A 27,217-nucleotide genomic window follows, 5' to 3' on the forward strand; every position below is an offset into this window, starting at 1 on the left:
GGAAAGAAAAATGCAGTAAAAAGAAGAGTGGTGGCAAACAGCAGCAGCTTTCCTCGGCAGGTGCCGGCTGTGAAAAGCTCCTTTGGAAGATCTTTGGAAGAGGGCTGAGGGAGCATCTCAGAGCAGGCACAGCAAGCTAAAAAGCGGTGGTGCAGCGGTCGCAACGCCTGCAGCAGAAGGCAGGGAGCATTTAAGGCCTTGTGCAAAGTACTGCTACATCTGTGGGGAAAACTCCAGCCTTAAACTGCCACAGAGGAAAAATGACAGGAAAAGGTATATACAATGACAGCTCTTTGAATAAATCATGTATTTTGCATGTATTTCTCTCATCGGCTTTGCATTTTTTTCTGTGTAAAGCCCTGGTAACATAAGACAGCTTTTTTCCTCTTCTTTTTCCTTTTTTTTCCCTTGCAAACTACACCATTGATATCAGAGCACAGCAAGAGCAAGTCACATCCAACACCCACATCGGGAAGGGCTCGCTGCCACCCAGCGTTTGACTCCAACCATGCCAGCTACTTTTTTTACCACATTTTTTAAAATGACAAAGCAACGACAAATGACAAAGAAATGCTGCCGCTCACGGTGCCGCACATCCCCTGAGAGCAGGCTGCAGCGCCAGCCCTTTCTCCTCCTGCCGCCCTCTGCCACAGCTGTTTTTCTTTGTTTAAAAAACAAAACAAAAGCAAAACAAAAAAACCCAACCACCCTCAAATACTTTCCTAAGTGCACCACCACATTTAGGATTTCATCTCCATGAGATGAGCTGGGGATCCTGTTTATGTGATGGCCCCTGACAAGAAACCAAGGGACCAGGAGGGCAAGCCAGCCGCAGGCAGTCTGTGCCTCGACGTGGTGGCTGAGGGTTTCTTTTAAATACGGACAGCAAAGGATTTAAATTCTTTCTCCTCAAAGCCATTTGCCAAATTAAAAAATAGTTTCAGTCAGAAAGGCAGTATTACTTTTAAAAGTTTCCTGCACCCAGGGAGGATTTTGCACAGAAACAGTCACAGCTCCAGTGTCAAAATGCTGCCCACAGGGCCATGTTTCTGTGAGGAGACAATGTGGGTTTCAACATTAAACTATTTGTTCAAGCTTCCCCCACTTACTTCGTGTTTGGGTGAGTGCCAGGACATTAACACAAGTGAATATAAAACCAAATGTGAGGAGGATCAAGGCGCAGGGCACACAGGCCCAAGCCAGCAGCTCCTGCCTTCCTTCAGTGCCGCCGCCATGAGCCACCACCCCAGCACATCCATCAGCCAGCTGAGGCAAGTCGCAGCCAGCACGGCCAGGAAACCTGTTGAATGATGGGGGTCATTTGATGAGCTAATGACATACTAATTTATGCAAGCAGTCCCATACACTATGGCACAGACGCTTAGCAGCCCTCAGCCCTGCTGACTGCCTGGGACAGGAGCCGTGATGGTGGCAGCCGCCAAGCCCTCAGAGGTAGGTCTCAGACACAGAGAGCCTTCTCCTTGCTTGAAAAATTCACTCTTTTTGGCCAAGCCGGTGGACACAAGCAGCTGCCATCTGCCCTGCTACAGCTGCATGGGGCTAAAGTTACGCTGCACATAGGTTTCACAGCAAATGAACTGAATGCACTGGGAAGTGCAAATATTAGAAGGCATTAATCGATTTTACTGCTTCTGCAAATAGCCCCACATGGAGCTGCCCTTCCAGCAGTCATAGCATAAAAATAGACAAGCACTTGCTGTTAATGAAAAATTTGGGGAAAGAAGTGAACTGAAAATGTAAAGACCCACCGAGTCCCTACGGGCAAGCACAAAGCAGTGCTCTGGCAGAGGCGGCGTTTCAGATCAGCTACGCTGGATGAATTCGAATTGTCAAGGAGATTGATACCAAATATTTACCTTTCAGTGCAATTAAACAACTTCATCAAAAGCACTGAATGAAAGCAAAGTGCATTTCCTTTGCAAACCTCATTACAGAATTGACATGCCTTCCTCTCCCGGCTTAACATTTCAACCAGCCAATTTGATATTTGGTACCTACTGTTGTAAAGGCAACTAGGTTTGAGTTAGTTTGTTGTTTGCTCATGCATTTCATGGGCTAACAATAAAATACTGGGGTGGAGGGAAAGAGAAAGCATTCATATCCATGACATCTTAATTGGATCTTTTTTTAAAGCTGTTATAAAGCTCAGAGAGAGATGGTCCAAAACACTTATTGCAAACCTGCCTCATGTTTCAGAGTGGCCCAAGCTACATTGTAACTGTCCGTACTTCTGATTTTGCTTGGAGAGGTGGATGAGCAGCAGTGTTAAACACCTCCTTTCCAAATACTGCAAAATGCTTCTCAAAGCACTTTTATCAGGCAATTCTTTTTCCACTGCGCAGCAACCCAGCCTGCTGCCGCCAAGAGAGGAGCCCCTCCTGGCAGTGCAGAGGACCTGGATGTCTTCAACTGAACAGAGAAACGTGACCAAAATAGGGCAGGAGACAGAATATGCTTAATTGGACCTCATTTCCTTCTCGGGTCCTGGGCTTAAGCAGAGGTGAGACAGAGAGCTGTGACCACTCGAACATGCAGCTGTCCCCAAAATACAACTTAGCACCTGATAAAGACCTACTTAAGGGCTGTCTCTGTGGCTGGCAGGCCAGGGAGGTAGCACACAGCCAGCTAAGGCACGATGGCTTTGGATGAGGCTCAGCGCTCACTCCCAACAGTCCCCACCGGCATGACAGAGGCAAACACGAGTCTGCCCCAAAACGGCTGCCATTTCACTGTGGCCATCCAAGCAGGTCCCAGGGGCTAACTGCATTTGCCCTGACCCAGACTGCTGACTTAGGGGACAGTTTCACAACAACTTTGCCCACAAAGGGAAACATAACATGTTTAAACAGAGTTACTGCCAGCAGTGGAGTGGGAAATCACCTGTTTGCTGTTCCCAGCCACATTCACTGCCCCAGGGTGGAGCAGGTGAACCCTCCTGTTCTGTGTTTGCCTCACTTACACCACAGGGACCTGTGCACAAACAGGTGCTGTGTGTGGTGCTGTGCCGTGGGATTTTTCCAGCATTGCTCAATAATTGGATGGGCTGTTAGTTTTTAAGGAGGAGGTTGTGTTAGCACCTCGGACCCCAGCGGGCAGCCTCAAAGACAGTGTGCTGCAAGCCCTTTGCGGTATGTGCCCTACAAAGGGATGTGAGCCCCCGAAAAAGCTGCATGCATACTGTGCCGCATCTGAAGGGGCATTTGAAATATATATTAAAAGCTCCTTATAATGCAGGGAGTCTTCAGTGGCACTGGGGAAGGCCAAGGATGGGGAGTGCTTTCTGAAGTTTGGAGCCAGCATCCAGGCCCCTCCACCAAGCCCCCCACTCCCTTCCCCCTCAGCTAGTCTGACAGCCCTCACTCACTCTAAGATCTTGCTAAAATCATTTAAAGCCAGCCTGTAGATGTAGGTGTCTGTGCATGGTTTATTCTGCTCTGGGCATTATTTTTTTTGGGGGGGGGGTGGGGGGGGTGACACGGACGACGGGACGACACACACGGACGGACAACACACAACACAGGGGACATTTTTGTAGTGACCTCTAGTGTCATTCTTAGCTTGTATAACAACACATCAGTCTACTAGACTGCTTCCAAATATTCAACCTACAAAATGATCAGTCCATTTGGAGACCAAACTGAACTCAGCCAAGTCATATTAAATACTGCATAAAGTTGCTACTTTCTGCACTCAAAACCAAAATGACAGCTCCAAATCAGGTCCAAACCTTTCTCTAAAGGGTAACTCAATTGGTCTGTATTTTCCAATACTCCCCTCACAGAGACCACTAACATGCTGCTGCTGGTTTAATTACCACAAAGGCCACTATACGTTCAAAAACACTGAACAGTAATTTTCTTTCATTTCTCAAATCCAGCTTGCCAAATTTCTTAATGATGTGCATTGCTAAGTCCCTGCCCACTCGCCCACAGGCACTTCCCAGGCCTCCTCGGTACCATCGGACCCAGCCATGCCAGCAGGAGAAGGTACCTGGGGGCCAGCAGGAGGCTGCATCCCCCAAAAACCTCCACAGACTTTGCAGCGGGCAACGCTCTGACAGTGCTGCTGACGTGGCAGTGTTTTCAGAAGGCAGCCCCATGTATCCACAGTGCCAAAGCAAGTAAGCTTATAGCTGCTGCTTTGAGTTTTAACATGCAACAATTTCTGGAGAAGGGAGAACGGCTTATGAGGGTTGACTGTCGTTCTAGCAGCGACAACCACAAAATCCCCATCTGAAGAGAGTGAGAAATGAGTTGGGGCCTGATCCAAAGCCTTTATTGTTACCTCACTGAGAAAAGTTGCTCCATGAATAACAAATGGGAGAACAGAGTGACATCCTAGAGAAATCTCTTTAAAAGACAACAAATTTTAATTTGAGACGTTTTCTTCAACATTGTTGTCTATTTTGAAACTTCTTTCCCTGGTCAAACCATGAGAATATTTCAATCATTGCATAACATGATTTCAGTTCAATTCAAATACAGATCTAGAAGTTCAAGTATGAAATTACATACTTGGCCTTTTCACATTTTATTCATTTGGATTAATTAATAACATACTAGCTTCCACTGGAGAACATCTTTGTGCTAGCAAGAACGGTTAATATGAGCTGGCACAAACACATTCCACGTTCACTATGAATAATAATATTCCCAGAGCAAATATTTTCAGCAAACTTAAGGAAACATCTCATTCTTGATTCTTCAACCCACCCATTTCTTTTAAGATTTTAGCAAGAGTGAAGGAGTTGAAGTGCTGGGAATTGTCGAGCAGTCCCTGCAACATGCTCTTCCTGCCTGCCTAATGCACTCAGCTCCAGCCCATCCTCTAACATGACCTGCCTACAGGAGAGGTGTGTAAGTGTATATAATCAGTCCCAGTTGCAAGGCTGCCTTGCATGTTACATCGTCTCTGCAGCATCCTCCTGTTGCCTCCAGCAGGCCATTAGTCACAGCCCAGTCACGGAGATGCTGAGGGCAGGGGCTGAGGCTCTGGGCTGTGCTGCACCGCTCCCATCTGCAGGAGACACCTCTTGGGGACCATCCTCTGCGATGGAGCACTGCCCCATGCCACCCTGCTGGGGAGAGCTCTGCCCCACAAGGTCCACCTGGAAGCTGTGAGGACCCCATGGAAAAGGGACTATATGACAGGAGACTACAGGGATGGTCACTTACTGATCAGCTGAAGCTTGCTGTGGAGGCGGCTCCGACCTAAATCAAAATATTTTCCTTTAAAACAGAGACTGTGAAAGCAACAGCCACAAGCCAGCACGCAGGGACACCCAACTGGTATTTCTGCTCAGCACTTACCTCCTTACCTGCAGACACAGGAAGTCAGAGCCAGCTACATTTCGGAGCAAGCGGGTCTAGTCCTCACGCAAAGAAGCGGAAATGTCCTACGTACAAGGGGCCATGTACACAGCAGTCAGGAAAAGCAACGGTCAGTATCACCCCATCCTAAAGTCAGTCTTGTTTTAAAAAATACCAGTCATTAAAAATATCTGACATACAAGGGTATCTAACTTAAGAGACTAAGGTATGCAGAAAGTCCTAAAATGAGCACACAAAATCATGCTCTAGAGATGTCCTTACTCTCTAGGAAGCAAAGGCTCCTAATTTCAGTATGACAAGTAGGATGGTCCAAATGTCGCTCCAAGCTCCAGTTCCCTTTTCAGTTGCATTGGGCCCTGCTGGCAGGAGGGCTGGATATTGGATAGAAAATAAGGCCTTTTCCTGTTGGGGTATGAAGCAAATTTTAAAAAAAATTCAGATTGAACCAAAATTAGGTTCTTTATCTCAAGTTTTTCCAACACACACAAAAAAAGAAATAATGTTTTGTTGACATTTTGGTCAGCATAAATGTTTCTTTTTACACAAAGTGAACAGTGTTTGTTTTATTCCCATGTTATTTGACCATTTTAATTCAGCATTTTTAGATAAAAATTGTTTCAAAACAAGAAAAAATAACTTAATTACTAAAATAATCAAACAAATGCTTCAGCTTAACATCAGGAAGTTTAGGTGCTTCCACCTACCTTTTTATATTTTTTCTTTTTCAGCTGAAAATATTCACTAAAGCTCAACCCATATTTATTAGGAACTCTCTTCCCTCAAACTCTGGTTTCTGTTCAATTAATCCAGAAAACATTCACTCCAATGGACCTGCAGCACTTCATTGATTTAACTGGGACATGAATGCCACCATCAGGAATTGTACTTACCAAAAGGATGAGAAACTGGCATTTTCCCGAGACCTGGGACACTAAGTTGGGAGCTATTTTTGGCAGATTATATAGCTTTTTTTTCTCTGGGAAGCTGTAACAGCATCCACAATACTTACTTTTATAATGTCCTGGGTGGAAATCAGAATGATGGCAGCAAAATGCTCGGGAACAACTTGTACATCTTAAGGCACATACGTAAGTATGTATAAGAGTGAGAACAGGCTTTCATTAGCTTGGCATCAACATAATGTCTCAGACAGCTGTTCATGTTGAGCTAAATGGGCTGCAGTCAATTCCCAGTAAGGACAACTGAAAGTCTTATAAACAATAATAAAATGGGGACTTGCTCAATTTTCGGATACGTGCATCAGGGAGCCATTTCACAGGGTAACACTTGACAGATATTTTCACTCTTCACAGCAGAAAAGTGTCCCAACAATCCCCCTTCACCCTCAAAACCAAGAGGTGATTTGTGGAGAGCAGCTTCCTGCTGCCCATACCAAGCCAGTGTGGGCAGCATGGCCCTCCAGACACCCAGGACACCCTGTGGACCAGCCACCCCACATCTGTGCTGGCAGTGGGCAGCCAACCCCTGGCAGAGCTGCTGCGTGGGATGCCTGCGAGCACAGAGCTTCTCGTGCCTTGTGGCATCAGCAGGCTGGCAGTGGACAAATGTGCCCACTGCCCATGCTTGGATGCCCCTTCCCAAGGGACCTAGCAGCCCTCCCGCCACCTGCCCAGAAGTATACACAACACATCAACAAGATGCAGCCATTCCCCCCACTGAAAATGGCCTCCCCATCATGCTGGTGAAAAAACAGGCTCCAGCAAGGAGGCTGAAGGACCTATGTGGTCCATCGCAGCCAAAACATTCCTCGTCCCAAGTCTGCAGAAATCCCAATGGGCTGCATTTCATGGGATGAGACTGGACTGTGAATGTAGCTGTAAAAGACTTGTGACAAATCAAGAGCTCATTTATGTTTTAGAAGAGACGCTGAGGTCCCTCCCTTCAACTGCTAATTTAATAGGTTTCCAGTACATTTTTTTTTAAAAATCCATGAGAGTCTGGAAGAGGATGCTCCTACAGTTAAACCAAAACTTTGACTTACTTAGCACTGCCTGGCAAAGCTAAATAACAACCCCTGAGCCATACTGCAATATGCAAGTATGAAAAATAAAAGGTAAATTATATTAGGTGCTAGCTGCTATCACAGTGACCCATATCTTAGGGTTTCAAATGCATCTCTGCCACACAGCCCTCCTAAAGCAGGCTTTATTGACAAGCTTTTATATGTGCCACTGTTCAGTCAAATAGAGCAGCCTTCTGCCAGAGAGTGTGAGTGAGATTAGGAAATAGAACTGACTTATTTCAAGTCTCCTAAGAGCAAGGGACAATTAACACAACCTCAAGAAATGAAAAACTGAGCGAAGAGCAGATGGTTCAAAAGAAAATGCAAAATTTCAGAATACAAGCTGGTTTTCTTCACACTGGACAAGTCTCGAGGTGGCTATGTTTAAAGGTAACTAGATTTACTGAAATGCATCAGTCGTTCTTAATATCAGCATTTCAGCCTTCAAAAGGTGAAAATGTCTAAAGGAGTCAGGTCCCCATGGGATGATGCACAGTTGCTTCCTCAGCCAAGTGCCAATGGAAGGAGAGGGCCATCAGGCAGAGCTGGCTGGGCCAGCCTGGGAGAAGACCCTTTGCCAAACACAATTACTGTAAGATGCAGATCTCTTTTGCAGAACCCCAATAACGGAAAAAGCATTCAAATACTGAAGAGGTAAATGCAAAATGCAGCAAAAATGACTGTAACAAGCAAAATGTGAAATTCCTCACTGATTGACTAATTTTGGAAAGAGTAACAGCCGAGTTCAGGAACAATATTCTGACACTTCCCTACTAGAAGGATGAAAGAGGGAGAGAGAAAGCTTGGAAGAACACTAACGGACCCACATCGCTGTACGCAGTGAGGAGAGGAGGGCAGCCCTCCGAAGGCCTGCCCTGCAGAGCCGGCCAGAAGGCAACAGCAGGCTTCAGCCACATGCAAAGAGACAAATTTCTACGAAGAAGTCAGGCAGCTGGAGAAGCAAGGCTGAGCGTGAAGATCAGACACCCACAAACCACCCAAGCAGCAGAGGTATCTTTCTTTCTGCTTCACAAACCACAGTTTGGCAGTGACTTCCTCACCATGGGCTGTCCCTGAGTCTCCCAGGGAAGCACAGGGACACGGGAAAAGCCCCTCAGAGCCTGCAGGCACAGGCGGGGTTCGACACCGGGGGGCTCAGCCACGTCCCCACTCCCCACGCAGCTCTCCCAGCACCATGAGGAACAGCCTCCACACTGCAGCATCCTCCCACTGCCCAGCTCCAAGATGCCACCCGGCTGGCCCCTCCAGGGTGATCTGGCTGCTGCCTCCCACGAGAGAGAATTTCTTTGAGGGCATGTGCTTTTCATTCTGAACAAACACACACTTTACATATCAGAGGTAAAAGATTTTATTATCCCATGGATTTTTCCTAAGAAGTAAGAGTCCTACCAGACAAAATATACAAAGCATCTTATGTTTTCTTTCTAGACACCTGCATTCTCATCCTATGAAACAATTACATTAGTTCACCTTAAAGAACCAAGGTTTGTCCTTATAGCTGCAGGACTGCACAGAGTTAGCATATTCAATGACCAGTTAATTCATGCAGAATCAGAAGGAAGGGGAAAAAGGTCTGTATGCTCACCTGAGTGCAGGCTTAGGTTCCTAGAAATGAAAAGAAACATGGGCCTTAAATTTACCAGTTTGCGGTACTTCCATTAAGTGAACCAATTCTCTGACCCTTCTTGTCATCCACTCCGCAATGAAAGGTTAGGGCTACTAGCAAGTTGTCATCGGAAAAATACAATGCTAGAAAAGCAAATACCCCTCTGGCAGTGGGAAACTTTCCTTACCAATCTGCATGAAGGGCACATAATTCTTCATTTTACATCAAGCTTAAAGCAGAATTAAACCAAAGTGTCGTCCTCCTCTACCTGCTAAAACTTAATGTTTATAGTTGACTATGTTTATACAAAAAAATAAATTCTCAGCCTCTAAGGGCATACTAATTCCTATTGCATTACATGACCATTTTGAGATCCTGTTTTGTTTTCACATAATTAACTCACAGTATTATTACTTAAAAGTTTTATTCTAAAATATATTCACTTTTTTTGGTTCTGCTAATGATTGTACTTGCATTTACTTTATCCTTCCTCTTCTAAAACAACAAGCTTATTTCAACAGATGGTGAACAAGTCCAGATTTGCTGGAAACCAATTAACAAGAATGTGCCAAGTTGAAAGTCACTCCATTCTTTCAATCCAAAAAACTGCCTGCATTTCAAGAACCTAATTAGTTTTAACTATATTTATGGAACAGAGGGAAGAATATGTAATTACTCTGCAATTCTTCTGTCTAGTGATCAATAGAAACGCAGTTTTGTTCACACAATTTCTCTGCAGAATATTGATCAGCTGAATCTTGCCTTGTATCAATATCTGTACTACAATGGTGCCTGCATATAACGTGATACGTGGCTGGACTACACTAATTACTATCAAAACAGCTTTCATCAGAGGAGTTATACGAGAATACACACTCTGTTAAAAAAAAAAAAAAACCTTAAAAATTCTGCTTCTGCACTTGCCAGTAACTACCAGTTCTGCTGCTAACACCACTTTGTACGTAGGCATGGCACCCCCATCTGCACACAGATGGGATCTTGACAACTCAGGAAGAAAGACCCGTGTGAACATAACTCATCTTTCCAGGCAAGCAGAGCTGGCCAAGATGGACACAGGGCTGGAGTAAACCACCTGGCTCCACCCACAGCCAGGGCCTATAAACGGGACATCAGCAGAGCACCTTGCATCAAAGATTCACCTCTTTATTTACTTGGGCAAAAGTGACAGCAGATCTGCCCAGGATCCACAGCAGATGCAACTGTGTGTTAGAGAAAAGGCTACACAGCCTTGCACTTCACCCTCTGCTTTGTGGCCAGGAGCAGGGACATGCTGTGTCATTCGTGTCATTCCCAGCCCACCTCACTGCCCCTCGCCCTGGCCTCCTGCCCACCCTGAACTCCCATTAGGATACCCTGCATTGCTCAGTGGGTCACGCTGAGCCATGCCGCATTCGGGAGGAGACGTGGTGAGGGGTGAGTCCAGGAGCCAGTCATAAAAACACCACATAGTGGTTGCTTTCAGTGTTTGAAAATCTGGTCTTCAGAGGGACAGCACACAGCAAGCCCGGACCACCACAGCATGGTTTGGGCAGAAACCCTCCCTTTGCTGAGCTTTCTGAATCACCCTGTCTGTAGCCTCACAGCTATTCTTTTCCTAAGTGCATCTGGTTACGTATTTCTGGTCATTACATCAGCATCAAAATGGCAACCCTCGTCTCGTACATACACCTTCTGTCCCGGTGCCAAGGCAGCCTCAAAGCACTACACCAGTATGAAATCGCTCAGCCAGGAAAAGACCACCTATTTCAGGCACTCCTATTTCTCGGCCATCCCTTCTACCCCAAACCTGCTCCCAAAAGAGATTCCCATTCTGTGGTGTGGAAGAAGCTGGATCTACTCCCAGGTTATCTTTGACCACTGTGTAAATTTAAGCCCAGCAAATGTCTCAGGTAGGTAGCAGGGAGAGAAGAGAATCCACTGTGAGGCCACAACAGACCCAAGATGTTAGAGCTGCACAAGCCGGGGAGGGAGAGTAAAAAAAGTAGGACAGATTACCATGTCTAAAGAGAGGGCTGAGAGCATGTGTGTGCAAGCAAAGCCAAGGAAGGTTACATCTGGAGAGTGGCTTCATGACTTTTTGCAGATAACAGTTTCGACCACAAAAGTGTTTTCAAAGTGACGAATACGATGACAGTTTCCAGCCTCACGTCGACTGATTCCTAGAAGTGATTGAAAGAGAAGAGAGGGGAAATTCAACAAATGATAATCTACAAGAGCTGCAGCAAGTGGGGGAAGGAAAGCAGATGAGACAACTGCTGAACACTGAAATGCAGGAACAACACAGCCCATATGAAAAGCAGCATAACCTGGTCTTTGGAAGAATAGCCATATTCTGCAGGCTATGGTCCTGCAGTAAGAGCTGCCATGAGCTGGGGGACCCGCATGGAAACAGCTGGTTTCAGCTGACAGCACCTCAGTGTTATCTCAGAGACCAGAAAGCCTCACAAAACCAGCAGAAGTCACAGGCTGGTACAGAGCACAGCTCTGAATGCAGCCAAGGACGGTTTCAAATCGCCACCCCTCTGGCTGTTTGTATCCCTGCATGCACTGATCCTGGCCTCAGCCTCTCTGGGAAACAAGTAATGCTCCCCATGCCCTTAAACTGAAGGACCTCAACTCTAGGCAGCTCTGCCAGGCAGCTACTCCCCTCTTATGGCAAACCCAGTGGTGCCCTGCTGACAAGCAGGACCATGCCAGGGCTCCACGAGAGCAGCAGCCAGCGTGCCAGCAGCCCTGTGCACAATTGTGCAGCTTCTGTTGGGAAAGCAACCACGAACTATGGCCATGGTGACTTCTGCACCCAAACGCTCTCAGCACCCTGCAGCTTCCCCAGAGATCCAAACCCAAACTGACTATAGGTTCATGTTTCAGGTAAGCCTTTAAGTACACCACAAATAAATACAAATACTGAAATTAAGGAGTTTTTTGCAGCAATATTACCATTTGTATATAAGATACATATTGCTGATTTTCATGAAATCATTTTAAGGTAGTTCAATGTTCCCTCTTCACAATTTCTTCCATATTATTAGGAACTTAATTAATTAAAGGCAATTTGCAGATCTAATCTGCTCTGAATAGCTGCCACTGAAGCGGGTGTCTCCATTAGGGAAATTTTCCAAACAGTTCCCAACAGCACTGCTATTAGTTGAGCCCCAGGAGCCCACATGTAAATTAATTGCTGGCTCCTGCAACCATTTTCTCAATGTTTCTATTAGGCTGATAGACACAACAATAGAAACAGCAGCCAGCACCCATTTGCAGCAGCATCGTCCCAGATTTGGGTTTAGATGAATTAGACGGGAAACACCTCAAAAGATCTCCTGTGTGCTTACACCCACAGGGAAACCTCCCCTCTTGCCATGAAGAGGCCAGCATGGCTGTAACAGCAGAAATATAACGACGGTGAAGCAGGGGAAAGCGAGTTAGAACAGCTGAACACAGCAAGGCTCTTACGTCTCCTCACACTCCTCCGCTTCAGCCTATAGGTCTCCTTGCCACTGCAGAGGCGGTAGATGAAAGAGCCGAGCTGCTCCATGTCACTGACGTGCTCAGTTGCGATCATCTCCTCCTGGATTATGTATGTCTGAGGCAGGTATGTCCCTTTCTGAAATGACACAGTTTCCACCAAAATAAAGCACAAATGGTGCCATGATCTCCTTCTCGAACAGAACTGTCTCACACAGAGCACCAAGGACAGCCAAACTGCAGAAAATTCACTGTTTGAAGGCTCAAACCACTTACTGAGGCCAGTTAACATGCTTCCCTAACACAAAAACTGGTTAGATCCAAAAACTGAATGTGCACGTAGGGGATGAAGCCAGTGTAGGATCAACCCTGTTATAAACTAATCCCAGTTTTAAAGGGGTGTGTGCAAAGCTGTAACTCTGAGAGCACAATGAACCTATCTGGAGAGGGATCAAGGCTCAACCAAAATGCCAGGAACTCCACTGAAAACGTGCGTTTTACATTTACTTCAAAATGCAAAACCAAAAATGCCAGCCCTGCTCAGATTCCAACAGTTTTCTGAGTTTTCAACAGTTCCCCCTCCTCCTTGGTCCAGTCAGAACAGCCACAATAATCTCCTGCCCTTATAGCCCACAGGAACGGGGACTAGAGATGGACCATGGGCACCACATTTAGAAACACCACCCTGCATGGTAGCGGTGGGCACTCAGCGGAAAGCGAGCTCTTGGCACGTTTCCATCACACCAGGGACATCATCTAGCGACTCTGGGGCAGTGCAGGAAGGCAGCTCATGCCAGGGATTGAGCTGAGGCAAAGCAGCACACATGAGCTCCCTGCTGCTGGTGGCCACTATGAAGACCAGGGTGATAAGTGCGGTGCCTCATGGGAGGACATGACAGAAAGCCACCAGGGGCTAGAAAAAACGGGGACAGAGAAAATGGGGGACCTGGGAGCACCCCAGGGACAGAGGCAGCCTCTTTCCCTGCAGGAAAGACACCTTCTCAGCAATGAGGACTCTCTGCAAGCTGATGCCCGGATGCTCAGGGCATCTTACACCTGTCTGGGCATTGCTGCGGCAATAAGCAGCTGTGTTACAAGTACAGCTTGGGCTGGGGGGCACTTCTGAGCAGATTAGGCCATGAAGCAAAGACTCACTTCTGGTCCCTTTCACTTAAGAAGAGTCAAAGAAATAAAAGAACCAGCAGATCCTGGGGCCAATATAAATATAATCAGGGGGGAAAGCAACCAACAACAGCACAATTTCAAATATCACCGCTTCAGTTTCCACCACAGGACCGGTTATCTCCATAGAGATGTACCTGGAAACATGCTGTCTTAACTTGGTGCCATGCTGTTGGGCTGGCATAGCCTACTGGATCGATAAAGCTCTCCTCTAAGGCTGGAGGACTACACTATTAGTGGAAGTTTGTACTACACTAATGCAACAGTTTAGCAAGAAATTCAATTATTGATTCTCAGTGGGAAAGTGCAGGAGAGGGCATGCAATATGTGCAGTGACTGGCAGGAGCTGTGATTTTAACACCCAGGGCTGGGGCTCAGGATTTGCCATATCCTTGACCTGGCGACAGGGCTTAAGAGACACACATGTGCACACAATCCAGTTTCTTCATTGTTTTAGATTTAAATAGCTTTGGCAGCTGAAGTAGTCAGGAATCATTGCTCCTCCATTGCAGGACTGTGCAACAAGCATGATACCTTCAATTGTCCGCCAAGAGTTTTAAGAAAATTAGAGCACTGAGCATCTTGGGTTCTGCAAAAGATGTGGATCATCCACCATTTAACTGGGCCATCTCCAACTTCCTGCTGCTGCACGGGGGGAGCATCCCTCCATCCTTTTCTCTCAGATACTTATGGAGCCCTTTTCACTAAACGGTTACACCTATACAGAATAAAGTCTGCAAGAAGTAGCAGAGCTGCCATTTACAGGCGAAAAATCAGACACAAGAGGCCTGGTAACACATACGTGGTGAGAGCAGGGCCAAGACCTGAGCGGGGTCTGGCACAGCCGTGCCCACACACAGCAGGGATTGCAGAGCAGGCACAGGGCACGCAGCAACCACACTGCAAAGGGGCACCCCAGCATCAGGCTGGCCGGGAAGGAAAGGGCAAAGGAGCATCACTCAATCCCTGTTGCTGCCACAGTCTGCTGGTGCAAACAGCTAACATTATTTGCTGGACTGAAGTTTGGTCATAGAACCAGGACTGAAGCCACTGAACACCTTCAAAACTAAACTTTCAGCTGGAAACTAGTCTCATTCATTAGGGACTTGACTGGATTCAGAGGAGCAGAGAAGGCAAAAGGAGGTGCAAGAGGAGCAAGGCAAAAGTCTCAAAGTCCAAGGACCAACACAGCTCATGCAGCATCCAAACAGGAGCACTTCAGAGCAGGGGGCCAAGTCATAAGGTGATGAAGGTCCCTCACAGCGGGGAGAAATCTGCCCACTCTGCCTGACACAGGCCACCAGCAAGGCTGCGCCTGTGGACATAAAGATCACAGGATAATTCAGCTGGGAAGGGACCTCAGGAGGTCTCTGGTCACACCTTCTGCTCAAAGCAGGGGCAGCTACAAGATCAGAACAGGTTCCTCAGGGCTTTATCCAGTCTGGTCTTGAAAACCTCCAAGGATTTCAAGGAGGCAGCACAACCTCCCTGGACAACCTGTTCCACCGCTTCTGTCCTCGTGGCGAAAAACCTCTTCTGAGCTCAAGACCAAGCTAAACACTTAAAAACAATGTCTCTAAGGTGCATGTTAAAACCTCCATAGACAGATTGGACACTTAACCATCACAATAATCAGAAAGTTACTTAAACCCACATCTGCTTTGTACTCTCTTTAAGGAATCAAACATGTAAGACCATTTTAACTGTATTTTTATCCCCTTTTAAATTCAATTTCTGATAAAGAGAAAGCATAACTTTCACTGACTGTGATTTTATATCTCTTATTTTAGGGTGTGACGAGCACTCCCAATCTTTCAGTTTTTTTCTGGGCCTCTGCTGTCAGCTTGTGCAATCCTACCTTTTCCATTTCCCTCTGCCCCAGGGACTGGTCACCTGCCATGGTCAGAAGCTCTGTCTGGTTTGGACCGAGTTGTAAGTAAACATGTGTTGTACCCCAGCAGGGTTCCCAGCACATTTGCCAGACAGTCACAGTGCATGAAATTCCGAGGACTGCTAGGAAACAAACTGGGAGTTTGACAAGGACTGGAGATTAGACATCTCTCAAGGCACAACCTTTTGCCTCTGAGCTTAACCCCTACAAAGTTCATCACACTGCATGTAGCAGCAAGTGAGCAATGGGAATTTAAGAAAGTTAGATTGTTGGGGTTTTTTTCTTTTCTTTTAAACAGACCGTCACAGAAGGGAATAAGAGACCCAGGCTCAGTGCTTTGCTTTACCTGCAAAAACTGAGACAGATATGCACCTTCTGCAGTCTTAAAAATCCTGGGGTTTTTTCCTGCTGCTAAGATGAAATAGTACCCTATTTTAAGACTGTTTTCATAGAATCATAGAATGCTTTGGATTGGAAGGGACCTTTACAGGTCATCTAGTCCAACCTCCCTGCAAGAGAAGGGACATCTTTAACTAGATCAGGTTGCTCAGAGCCCCCTCCAACCTGACCTTGAATGTTTCCAGGGATGGGGCCTCCACGACCTCTCTGGGAAACCTGTTCCAGTGCTTCACCACCCTCACTCTAAAAAATTTCTTTCTTAAATCCAGTCTAAATCTGCCCTCCCTTAGTTTAAAACCGTTGCTCCTTGTCCTGTCACAACAGGCCTTGCTAAAAAGTCTGTCCCCATCTTTCCTATAGGCCCCCTTTAAGGACTGGAAGGCTGCTGTAAGGTCTGCCCACAGCCTTCTCTTCTCCAGGCTGAACAACCCCAGTTCTCTCAGCCTGTCCTTGTAGGAGAGGTGCTCCAGCCCTCGGATCATTTTCGTGGCCCTCCTCTGGCCCTGCTCCAGCAGCTCCATGTCCTTCTTGTGCTGAGAGCCCCAGAGCTGGATGCAGGACTCCAGGTGAGGTCTCACCAGAGCAGAGCAGAGGGGCAGAATCACCTCCCTCGACCTGCTGGCCACGCTGCTTTTGATGCAGCCCAGGATACGGTTGGCCTTCTGAGCTGTGAGCGCACATTGCTGGCTCATGTCCAGATTTTTGTCCATCAGTAACCCCAAGTCCTTTTCTGCAGGGCTGCCCTCGATCACATCATCCCCCAGCCGGTATTGATACCAGGGGTTGCCCCGACCCAGGTGTAGAAGCCTGCACTTGGCCTTGTTGAACCTCATGAGGTTCACACAGGCCCACTTCTCCAGCTTGTCCAGGTCCCTCTGGATGACATCCCGTCCTTCTGGCGTGTGAACTGCACCACTCGGTGTCATATGCAAACTTGCTGAGGGTGCACTCGATCTCACTGTCAATGTCGTTGATGAAAATACTGAACTGCACTGGCCCCAGTATGGACCCCTGCAGGACCACTTGTCACTGATCTCCATCTGGACATTGAGCCGTTGACTGCTACCCTCTGGATAAGACCATCCAACCAATTCCCTATCCACTGAACAGTCCACCCATCAAATCCATACCTCTCCAATTTAGAGAGAAGGATGTTGTGGGGACCTTGTCAAAGGCTTTACAGAAGTCCAGATAGATGACATCCATTGCTTTTCCCTTGTCCACTGATGTGGTAACTCCATCGTAGAAAGCCACTAGGTTAGTCAGGCAGGACTGGCCCTTGGTAAAGCCATGTTGGCTGTCTCAAATCACCTCCCTGTCCTCCATGTGCTTTAGCATAGCTTCTAGGAGGATCTGTTCCATGATCTTCCCAGGCGAGGAAGGTGAGGCTGACAGGTCGGTAGTTCCCAGGGTCCTCCTTTCTACCCTTTTTAAAAATGGGTGCAATGTTTCCCTTCTGCCAGTCACCAGGGACTTCACCTGACTGCCATGACTTTTCAAATATCATGGAGAGTGGCTTGGCAGCTACATCAGCCAATTCCCTCAGGACTCTGGGATGCATCTCATCAGGTCTCATAGACTTATAGATGTTCAGGTTCCTCAGGTGGTCACAAACCTGATCTTCCCTTACAGCGGGAGGGGCTTTACCCCCCTGGTCCCCAACATGTTGCCCATTGACTCGGGAGGGGTGAGGAGAGTGGTTGCCAGAGAAGACTGAAGCAAAAAAGCTGTTGAGTACCTCAGCCTTCTCCTCGTCTGTTGATACTAGCTCACCATTCTTGTTCACCAGTGGAGGTATGCTTTCTTTAACTTTCCTTTTCTGGTTGCTATACCTGTAGAAGCCTTTCTTGTTATTCTTTGCATCCCTTGCCAAGTTCAGCTCCAGCTGCGCCTTGGCCTTCCTCACCCCATCCCTACACAAGCAGGCAGCGTCCCTATACTCTTCCCAGGTTACCTGTCCCTGCTTCCACTGCCTGTGCAGTTCCCTCTTGCTCTTTAGTTTGACCAGCATGTCTCGACTCAGCCATGCTGGTCTCTTCCCTTCCTTGCCTGATTTCCTGCATCTGGGGACTGAGAGGTCTTGCGCTTTATGGAAGCATCCTTAAAGATCTGCCAGCTCTGTTCTGCTCCTCTGTCCCTGAGAACTGTTTCCCAAGGGGTCCTACTGACTAACTCCTTGAAGAGATGGAAGCGTGCTTTCCTAAAATTCAGGGTCCTGACTATACTCCTTGCCTGTCCCATATCCCTCAGGACTGTGAACTCCACCAATGCGTGATCACTGCAGCCTAGGCTGCCTCCAATCTTGATGTCACTGATGAGCTCACTTGCATTGGTGACCATCAGGTCCAGTATTGCATCCCCTCGGGTAGGGGTGTCTATTTTCAGTCACTGCAATAGTGGCATGGGCTTCTGAACTGAACAAACCTGCTGGTACTAAACCCAGTTAATGCCTGCTGTGAGCAAAACTGCATGAGCCCAAGTCCAGTGTTGCAACCTGCAGCACAGCAGGGAGGGCAGCACAGATTCCCCCCCTACAAAGGGTGAAAGCTGAAGGCCTGGTACTCCCCAGGGGACACTAAGAGCTCTGCAAATGGCAAACTGCAGTGGTAACCACAGCAAGAGTGAAAGGAGGGAAATTTTTCTTTTTTTTCCTGAATTCCTACTATCAGTAAACACCACAGGGAGGAATCTGCTGCTTCTCTGTGTCACCCTGGTCAGGTTGATCCATCATGCCAGTGTTATCGTGCTGTCTGCAAAATTAATATTTCAGCTAAACCCCCTGAAGCCTTCACTCTACGTGAAGGCTCAGCTCTGTCAGGGCCAAGGCTTACTTCCACAGACACAGCAGTTTTGGTTTCCCATGAGCTTCTAGCTAGCACTCAGGAGCCAACTCAAGAAAAGCATACAAAATAAGCAGGACTGCAGCTGTACCTTCACGTTCACCAGCAGCTCCCACAGGTTGCGAGGGGGCATCACGATAGTGGTGTTCAGCTCGATGACGTAGCACTTATCCAGCGTTATGTCATGATAAGCTGTCAGACCCTGCATTCCAAGCAGAGAAATTAAGGAATTGAGCCCTTTGCAATGAAACGGGGCTGTGAAGATGGGTGAAAAGAGGGAACTCAGGGAAGACAGGAAACTGCTTTAAGCAACAAACCTGTCCCAGGACCTCCCTACCAAACAAGACGAGCAGGTTGGAAAATCTCAGAGACGGCCTTGGGAAGGAGGACAGCTCAGTAACAAGATCATTGTAGACACATGTGACAACAGCGATAGCGCTAGGCCATGAGCACCGTGCTGGTACACCCCAGCTCAGCCCTGTGCTATGCCCCTAAAGGCCCCAAGAGCTTCTTACTCGCTGAAAATCGTGGATGATATCCGCAGGGTCGCTCCCTCCAAACTGGGGGACTGGGACGTTGATCTGCTCGTAGTTCTCCTCAATGTAAATCTTGACGTCTTCGTGCAACTCCAGCTGTCCTTTGAACGGCGAATACAGCGAGTCTTCGTAAAGGACGCCACAGTGAAACATGCTCTCGCGGGGCAGCTGTGGGGATGAGATTCAGGTGGAGATACATCACTCATACACCCGACTAACAACTACAGCAAACACGGGAAGAAAACATACCCATACTGGGTAAAAACACCCTTTTCAAACAGATACTTGAGAATATTTCAAGATCAGCCTTTTTACCAGAAACCATTCTTGATGAAGGTAGTGCAAAACACCCTTGTGAAATGACCACATCTCCCTTCCTGCTAGCCATGTCCAAAGGGAGTAAAGGATTGACTGCGGGATTTTGCATGGTGTAATTCAGAAAGGCAAACTCACTGCCTGTAGGCTCTTAATTTCATAACCAGGCTGTTCACATCACTCCATAGACACAGCTTCCAGTAACTGCATTTTTCTACGTAAGGCATATAAGCTTGGGGCAAGCAGAGTATCATTTCTAAAGGTGCTTGTGGCTTTTATATAGCAAATGCACCAAAACAAAGCGGCTTTGCCTCACTGCAAAACAGGAGCTGCTGCTCACCAGGGCTCCAGAAGCACAAGCTAGAGGTAAGAGAGCTAACAGAGAGTGATGAAGTCTGAGCATGAAGATCACAGGGACAAACTGCAGCCACTGGAGACTGAGACATAAAGGCCCCATTGCCCTGGTCCCCAACACATCTCTGACCATGTTGAACAGGCTTTGCTGTGTAGTTGGATATAAGCTGCCATTTGATATTGCAAGCAGACAGTAGGGGTGACAACGGGTGGCCCCAAATGGGCCAGCAGGCATTTCCCAGCGCCGTTCAGCATGCGTCGAGGGTAGGTTATTGACAGGGTGATGGACTAAACACTGTCCATAACCTGGTTAATAACCTTCCTTCAATGCCAGGGCTGCCTTCTCACAAGGAAGCATCTACACCAAAAGCCCAGCAACAGGGTCCCATCACACTAACGCAGCAGTGTGTGGGAGGGTTGAGCAGCCCTACAGTTGTCACAGGGTTTCCAGATCAGGAATAAATAAGCACGGATAATAGAGCACTGACGTATCTTCAAACAAAGATTGAAAATTAATTTGACAGCAAGAAAACTTATGGAGCAAGGGAGCGTATAAAAAGACTATACTGCTGAGTGGATAAGTGCTGGCTGCAGAGACGAAGGCAGCCAGCAGTCCTGGGAGAACTCATTCACTAATAGCTGCTCTGCAGCAGAACAAGGGCTTCAGTGCAAATCGATGCTCTAGGGTTTCTTGGCTAAACACTCAGCAAGACACAGAGCTCAGCAGTTTCCTCCTTAAAAAGCAGCTCTGCCCTGTCTCATTCCCTATGCTCTGACCCACTAAAACGCTGCCAGCCCAGTGCCTCAGCTAGGCCAGGCTTTGAAAGACTACATGGAAGAATTTAATGGAGGTTGAAGGCTCAACTTCCATACCATCTCCCACTTACTTTTCACTTCTCCACTTGCTTTATTAATAGCAGCACCTATTTTTGTTACAACTACAGAGTTTTGCTGTGCTAGGGCCTAAAATAACCTACTGTAAAAAGCTGTTCCCTTGCCTGTATCTCCCTGCTCTCTCCAGGGCTTGCTCTGCCCTCACAAGCCACACTTTCAGACTGCCTTACCTCTGACAGCAGTAACATTGGGTTTAAAAGATAGAACTGGCAGGGTATTTTTACGGAGTTTAAAAAAAAAAAAAAAAGGCAAAACAAAGCCACAAGGGAGGGGAACAGGAGGGTTTCTGGAAGGCCCTTCCTGGGAGTCGGGATGGAGGTGAGCCTGAGCCTACCACTTAAGACATGCCTCGCCTGCAGTGCCCAGAGGACTGGCTCCTGAGTTACCGCAGTGCAAAGCAATAACAGCACCACCTCTTTCAAAGGATGAAAGAGTTTGGCTGCTCTGGCTGAAGAGTCAGCAGTCCTTCCCCACTCACCCCTACCTGGGTGATGAAGAAGTATCTGTACACATACATCGATGCAAAGACCAAGCCCAGGAGCAGTACGAGGAGACCCATGGTCAGATAGCACACCCCGCTGAGCGATGACCTCCGGCCCTGCACCGTGGGAGCCGGCTCCTCCTGCAAGATGAAAACGAGAGCATCAGTCATCTGCTGCTGGAAAGGATCACAAAAGCAACCACATTTTATGCAAAGGCCATGCACAAGTTTGTGGTGTGCGACTGAAGAAGGCAGGCACCATCCTGCAAAGCGACTTCACATTTGGCAGCATTCTGGCAAGAGTAAAACCCTTCTTGTGCATTTTCCTCTCCCACCTCCCAAATATATGTATTTTTATATATATATGTGTGTGAACATACACATATATATGTATACTCTGCTTGCCACCAACTGCTCAGAACAAAGTCAAGCTTTGTTTCAGTGGGCAATAAGGATCGACTGAAAAAAAGGAAATCAGGAACTAACAGTTCCTGGCTACTGAATGTAACAGCATTTATGTATTAATACTCAAAATTTTTTGTTGAAATGCTGCCGCTTTTGCAGCATTTTTCAGGGGAAATTTTTGAGCTGGAAATTACTGGTCTCAGAGAGGTAACTCCTGGCCATGCTGGGGTGAGTCTACCCAAACAGCTATGTTTATCTCAACTTGATTTTCAAGCAGATTCCTGCATACCTTCCAGGAATATGGTCAGAGCATCAAAAGAAAACATATCTGCCTTTTTTAGAGTGCTGCCCAATCTATATAGACAGGAGCCAACTCACCTCATTACAGCCCTTGAAAAGGAGGGCAGTGCAAAGGCAGGGTTACCTCCTGGGTACCACTCATCCCAGCCTACGATGCTCTTGTTTTTACTACCAAAATAACCCTCCGAAATGTTAAGCAGGAAGATGTAAGGCCTTTCAGAAGCAGATGATGCCCCAGTTTCCACACAGAAGAGCTGAAAGCTGCCCTCAGCTGAGCAGACAGGCAAGCGAGAGACGCACCAGGGAGGGCTCCTGCAGATTAACTCCCTCTCCACGGTATGTGATCTGACATGTTTGATTAGAAAGACACTCTCTTCACAGCTAGCCAGAGACCCATACAAGCTGGAGGAACAGATTTAACAGGTCTTTCCTGCCCTTGAGGCAAGGGCACCCCAGCATCCCTGGGGCACCTGTGGGTAGCCTGCCAGGTGGGGATCCCCCCCACCTCCCCGGCACCTGAGCTCCATCGAGGTGCAGAACAGGGGCAGAGCCAGGATCCTGCAACCCCTCTGCTACTCACTCTACTCCTAGCCAAGGCGGACTGCTCCAGCTATCGACTTTTTCTTTTCTAACCACATTCAGACTGATAACTACAAAGACCAAATTGCTTTGGGAGAGCTACAATCCAGCACACCTCCAGGAGAAATTAATCTACATTTATTTCTCCTTCATCCCAGCTGCTGAAAAGATCTGCAGCACCTCTATTCACCACCAGCTCCGTACACTGAAGGATCAGTGTTTAATCAGTTTGTAACTGCTCCTGCAGCAAATAAAGGGATGAGCAAACTGAAAAATACCACATTTTAAGTTCACTTCCAATCTTTCCCTTCTCCTCGTTCTACAGATGAGGGGCAGCAACTGTGACAAGCCACAAGGAAAAGAAAAAAAAAAAAAAAATCACATTACTAGAGGAATTTTAAAGGCTCTCTGACATGAACTGCTAGGACAGGAAAGTCACGCTTTATGTCAAGTGTTTCACAAAAACAGATTTCCCCAGATATCTGTCATCAGAGAAGCAGTGCAGAGAGTGGAGGTGAAGAGGAATGAAAACCTCTCCTGCTACTGACACTGAAGCACGGCTGAGAAAATGTTTAACGCTCCGATAGTGAATTACATACGAAAGGTGCCAGGTTCCCGTGATGGATAATGCACTGCCCACTTCCTCGGTGAGCTGCAAGTGCTAACACCACGGAGAGCTTGTGGAGAAGGTTCAGAAGGACACAGCAGCTCAAAGAGAAAAAAAAATTACTCCCACTAAAAAGAAAAAATGTGTTTGAAGAATGGTAGGGAGGGGCAAATAAGCCCTCGCTGGTTTGCTATTTGCTAGAGCAAGTCTGTGCTCTTTGCACAGCCGAAGACACAGGCAGACATCCCACCCCTCACCGCCAAAGGAGGCGAGTTTGGCTCCCTACAAAGCATTCCTGGCTTCAGGAAAAATGCCTGAGTTTTGCATTTTGGGAGAAGGTGGGGGAAGCAAAGCAGAGCTTTGCCCTGAGAGAAGTTACGGAACACCAGGAAAAATGAAAAAGCCCCTCAAATTCTGAGGGAGGAAATTAAAACTCAACAGCAACCATTCCGATGGAGAGGAGATTAAGGCAGCGAGGTTAAAACTGCTGCCAGGCAGGCCAAGGGGAACAATTAACCACAGTCCTGCAAAATACTGCAGAAAAATCACCTGTGCAAACTCTCACTGAAACATCCATCTCCTTCCCCAGTCCCACTGATTAAAAGGCCACCAGCCTTTGTCATGATGAATTAATTACAATTTAAAAGCAACTACACACCAGTTGGCACCCGAGCTTTGGGCTGGAGGCGTTCTCAGTGCTGACAGCCTGCGGACTGAGCATTGCACAACCTGCTTTAACAGCATTTCACCCAAGATAACAAATCTTCACCAGGTTGGAAAAATCCAGGCAGCTTCTTCCACAGGCTGCTGCCCCACTCATGCTGCAACGTACCTCCTTCCCCACAGGACCGCCACTCCCTGCAGTAGAAATGTGGGTATTTAAAAAAGGGGAAAGCCATCACAGCTGATTTCCATCTGTTCTTGCAGTAGGAATGCCTGGCTCCCCAGCAAGGGAGCAGTTTTCCCCTAAGCTAACCTTATGACAAAGAGAACCAGGCAGTCCCAGCAGCCAGCTGCAGGACAGCCATCCCTGCCAGAAAGACCCCCAGGACAAACCAGCAAATGAAACCATGCACTGAGCTCATGCCGCACAGCAGACTTTGCAGATCTGGCAGCATTCCTGACCTCCATGAATTTCAGTGGTGGGGAAAAGAATTAGACTCGGCAGTGGGGTTCTCCTGAAGAGCAGATCACGCCTTCGAGATGTGCATTTCCACCGAGGACAAAAATCAAAATATTAATACGCGAAAGTGCTGTACATTCACCAGATGTTTAACAATACTCCATAAGAATTCATTAACCAGACACTCTTCTTGCAACAAGCCATCCTACTAATTTTCTGCCTCAAACAACTATGGGGTTTTTTGGCCAAGAGATATGGGAAACGTTGGGGTCAAAATCATCCCTGGGCAGAGGCAGGTACTTTAGTTCAGCAAATGGGCTTTTCCTTTTCTTTTTTCATTGTTTTAAACACCATATTCCAACAGATGGGCATATTTTACACAAAAATCAACATAAGGCCCTTCCTCCCCTCTCTGGGCTGCACAGAGGACAAACAATCATTTGCTTCTCCATGAATGAACAGATGGAAAAGCGACAGCAGCGGAAGAAGAGCACAATGTCCATGGTCAAGGCACTATGGATGTGCATGCAAGGAGGATGCACAGACAGATCCACAGCTCCGCAGGGTATCCCACTGCAATTTCAGGGCAGGAAAACCCTGCCACTCCATGCAATGATCCTTTCTTTGCTCTATATTTCTTGGCACTGCCACGTGCTTCAGCGCCAGTGCAGGCAGCAGAGGCCACCACTTTGCTGACCCTACAGAAAGGGCCAGTCTGACTCCCTTTCCAGTGGGAAAACTGGAAGAGGCCGCGGGCAGAGCTCCTTCCCCTGCGCAACCTGAGGGGAAGGCACAGCTCGCTCTTCCTCCACATGGGCAATGGGGGAAAGCATCCATCTCTCAAGTAGAGCGCCTGCGCATCTTGGGTTTTCTGCCAGGCATTGTCCTGCTAATACTTCACCCCACAGGGCGAGAAACAGAGGCAGCTCCAGCACGCGAGCTTGAATAACCAGACATGCTGACCCGGCTCCAGTTTGCAGGTGCAATTGCTTCACAGATGCTCGACCCAGCGCCTGGCAGCAGATAGGATATTGGAATATAAAAAGTAATTATTTTCCTTGGATAAAACAGGCTCTTCATTATGCTTCAGTGCCCTGCCTGCTCGCAGGGCCAGTGCAGGAACAGCAGAGGCAGCAGATGCCCAGATGGGAGAGGATGAAGTTATGATATAGACCATTTGGTAGAGGAAGCTTGAAATTAGTCGGGGGGGCAGTGGCAGAAATCCTAATTCAGGGTTTGGGGATTTTCTTCAGAATTTCAGGTTTCACTGAGGACACGATGAAAATGGCTGGTGTCCTGTTATCCCTATTTGTTACCGAATGGCTAAGGAGCTCCTCTCCTACAAGGGGGTGTGGGACAGAAGCCTGGCTGTGCTTTACAGGTGCGATGTCCGGTCCACAACATGGAAATCAAGTCGAAAAGCCAGAGGAAGACAGAGCAGGGAAACCATTAACACGTGCCAGAGACTGCCCAGAGTACCTACAGCTGAGCAAAAGCCCCCAGGCTTCATGGTGCTGCAGACATGGGGTCAAGAGGAGTTTGCAGCCCAAAGCTCAGCTCCCTAGCCTCAGGTCAGCAGCTCCAGCCCTGCAAAGCCAGGGAAGATGAGAGCCTGCAAGCATTCGCTCCCAGCTGGAAACTTCACTCCCTGGTGCCGGTGACTGGGCTTCCCAGCCTGCAAAGCAGGACTGATGCCCATGCGAGAGATTTTCTTACAGCAAGAACCGTTCAGATTCCCAGCGGGACTGCCGTGCCCTGGTGTCCTCTGTCTTTTAGAAAAACTTAGCCTTTTAAAAAAATGCACAAGTCCTTGGAGGTCCTGAGCCTTTGGACACAAAACACTAGCACAAGCTGCCAGCAAGACCCATACCCACTGAGGTGTTGCCTTTGATACTTCTCATGAATACAGCACAGGCTTATGAAAAATAGGTATTTGATTCTATCACTCCATCACCAACGTCTTGCTGAAGATGACAGAGGTGAGGAAATTAAAGCTGTCATGTCATGCCTTGCTCCCTCCTGAATCACACACCGCCTTGGCAGAGGTGGGCTCAGCTCACGCCCTTTTCCTGCTTCTTCAGCTTTGGTAACAGCTCTGTGTTTTCCACAAACCGTTTTTCCTGCATTTCTGAAACACGCAGGTTTGAAATCTTTCATTTTAGGTGTAGCAGGGCCTGACAAACAGGGGACATAGCTCAGCAAGTGTCTAAGTATACACCCCCAACAGGCAAAGAAGCTTGGGGTGACTAAAAATAGTAGATGCGATTTTGACGACTGACAAGTGAGGAGAGAAATGCGATGCAGTGTAAATACTCAAAGGGATGCAGTTTGGAGAGGAGTGCTGTCTGAAAGGCAGCAAAATACGTCACCCCTCTCTGGGAGGTTGCTCGTTTCAAGGGAGCAGCAGCCCGAGTTCTTGACATAGAAGATGTACTGATGTAACTACAGCCACTGCCACAGGCAGTCGTGGCTTCCTCAAAGGAAGAGGGCTCGAAACCTGAGAAACCCACATCAGAAAATCTAACTGATCTCACCATTTACTCATTTCTGGTAACCAAAGACCAATATGGACTATGGGAAAAGAAAAAAATCAGTTCAAGGTCTCTGCCTCCAGCAGATCAAGTCCCATATTCACAGTCAAAATCAGTTACTGCTTTACAAAATGTAAGGACCTGTGACAGCAACACCTCTATTGACTTCAGATGGAAAAACCCCACAGCTGACTGCTGGCAAATTGTAGTGCTACCGCAGTGGGTGTAGGTTGATACAGACTGACCTCCCCTCTGATGCGCCGGGCTTGGATATGAGTGTCACCTCTCAA

The 27,217-nt window shown here is 47.5% G+C and overlaps 1 protein-coding gene across 10 annotated transcripts in view; it reads right to left on the reverse strand.

Annotated features, from left to right (window-relative positions):
• Positions 1–8,727: 8,727 nt before the first annotated feature.
• ITM2C (integral membrane protein 2C) overlaps positions 8,728–27,217 on the reverse strand; it is a 51,261-nt gene continuing 32,771 nt past the window's right edge. For 5 of the 10 annotated variants that reach the window (XM_072868391.1, XM_072868393.1, XM_072868395.1 and 2 more), the window contains 5 exons: positions 21,417–21,523; positions 19,318–19,506; positions 18,894–19,004; positions 12,479–12,629; positions 8,728–11,181 (listed from right to left, as the gene is read on the reverse strand). In XM_072868391.1, coding sequence (XP_072724492.1) covers positions 11,090–11,181; positions 12,479–12,629; positions 18,894–19,004; positions 19,318–19,506; positions 21,417–21,523 — 650 coding nt within the window. In that variant the 3' untranslated portion in view covers positions 8,728–11,089. Of the gene's footprint in view, positions 11,182–12,478; positions 12,630–18,893; positions 19,005–19,317; positions 19,507–21,385; positions 21,524–23,931; positions 23,951–27,217 lie in introns of those variants that run through there. The other 5 variants (XM_072868399.1, XM_072868400.1, XM_072868396.1 and 2 more) reach the window with 2 other exon arrangements.

The sequence above is a fragment of the Ciconia boyciana genome, chromosome 7 (genome assembly GCF_034638445.1).
Source record: "Ciconia boyciana chromosome 7, ASM3463844v1, whole genome shotgun sequence".
Lineage (NCBI taxonomy): Eukaryota > Metazoa > Chordata > Aves > Ciconiiformes > Ciconiidae > Ciconia > Ciconia boyciana.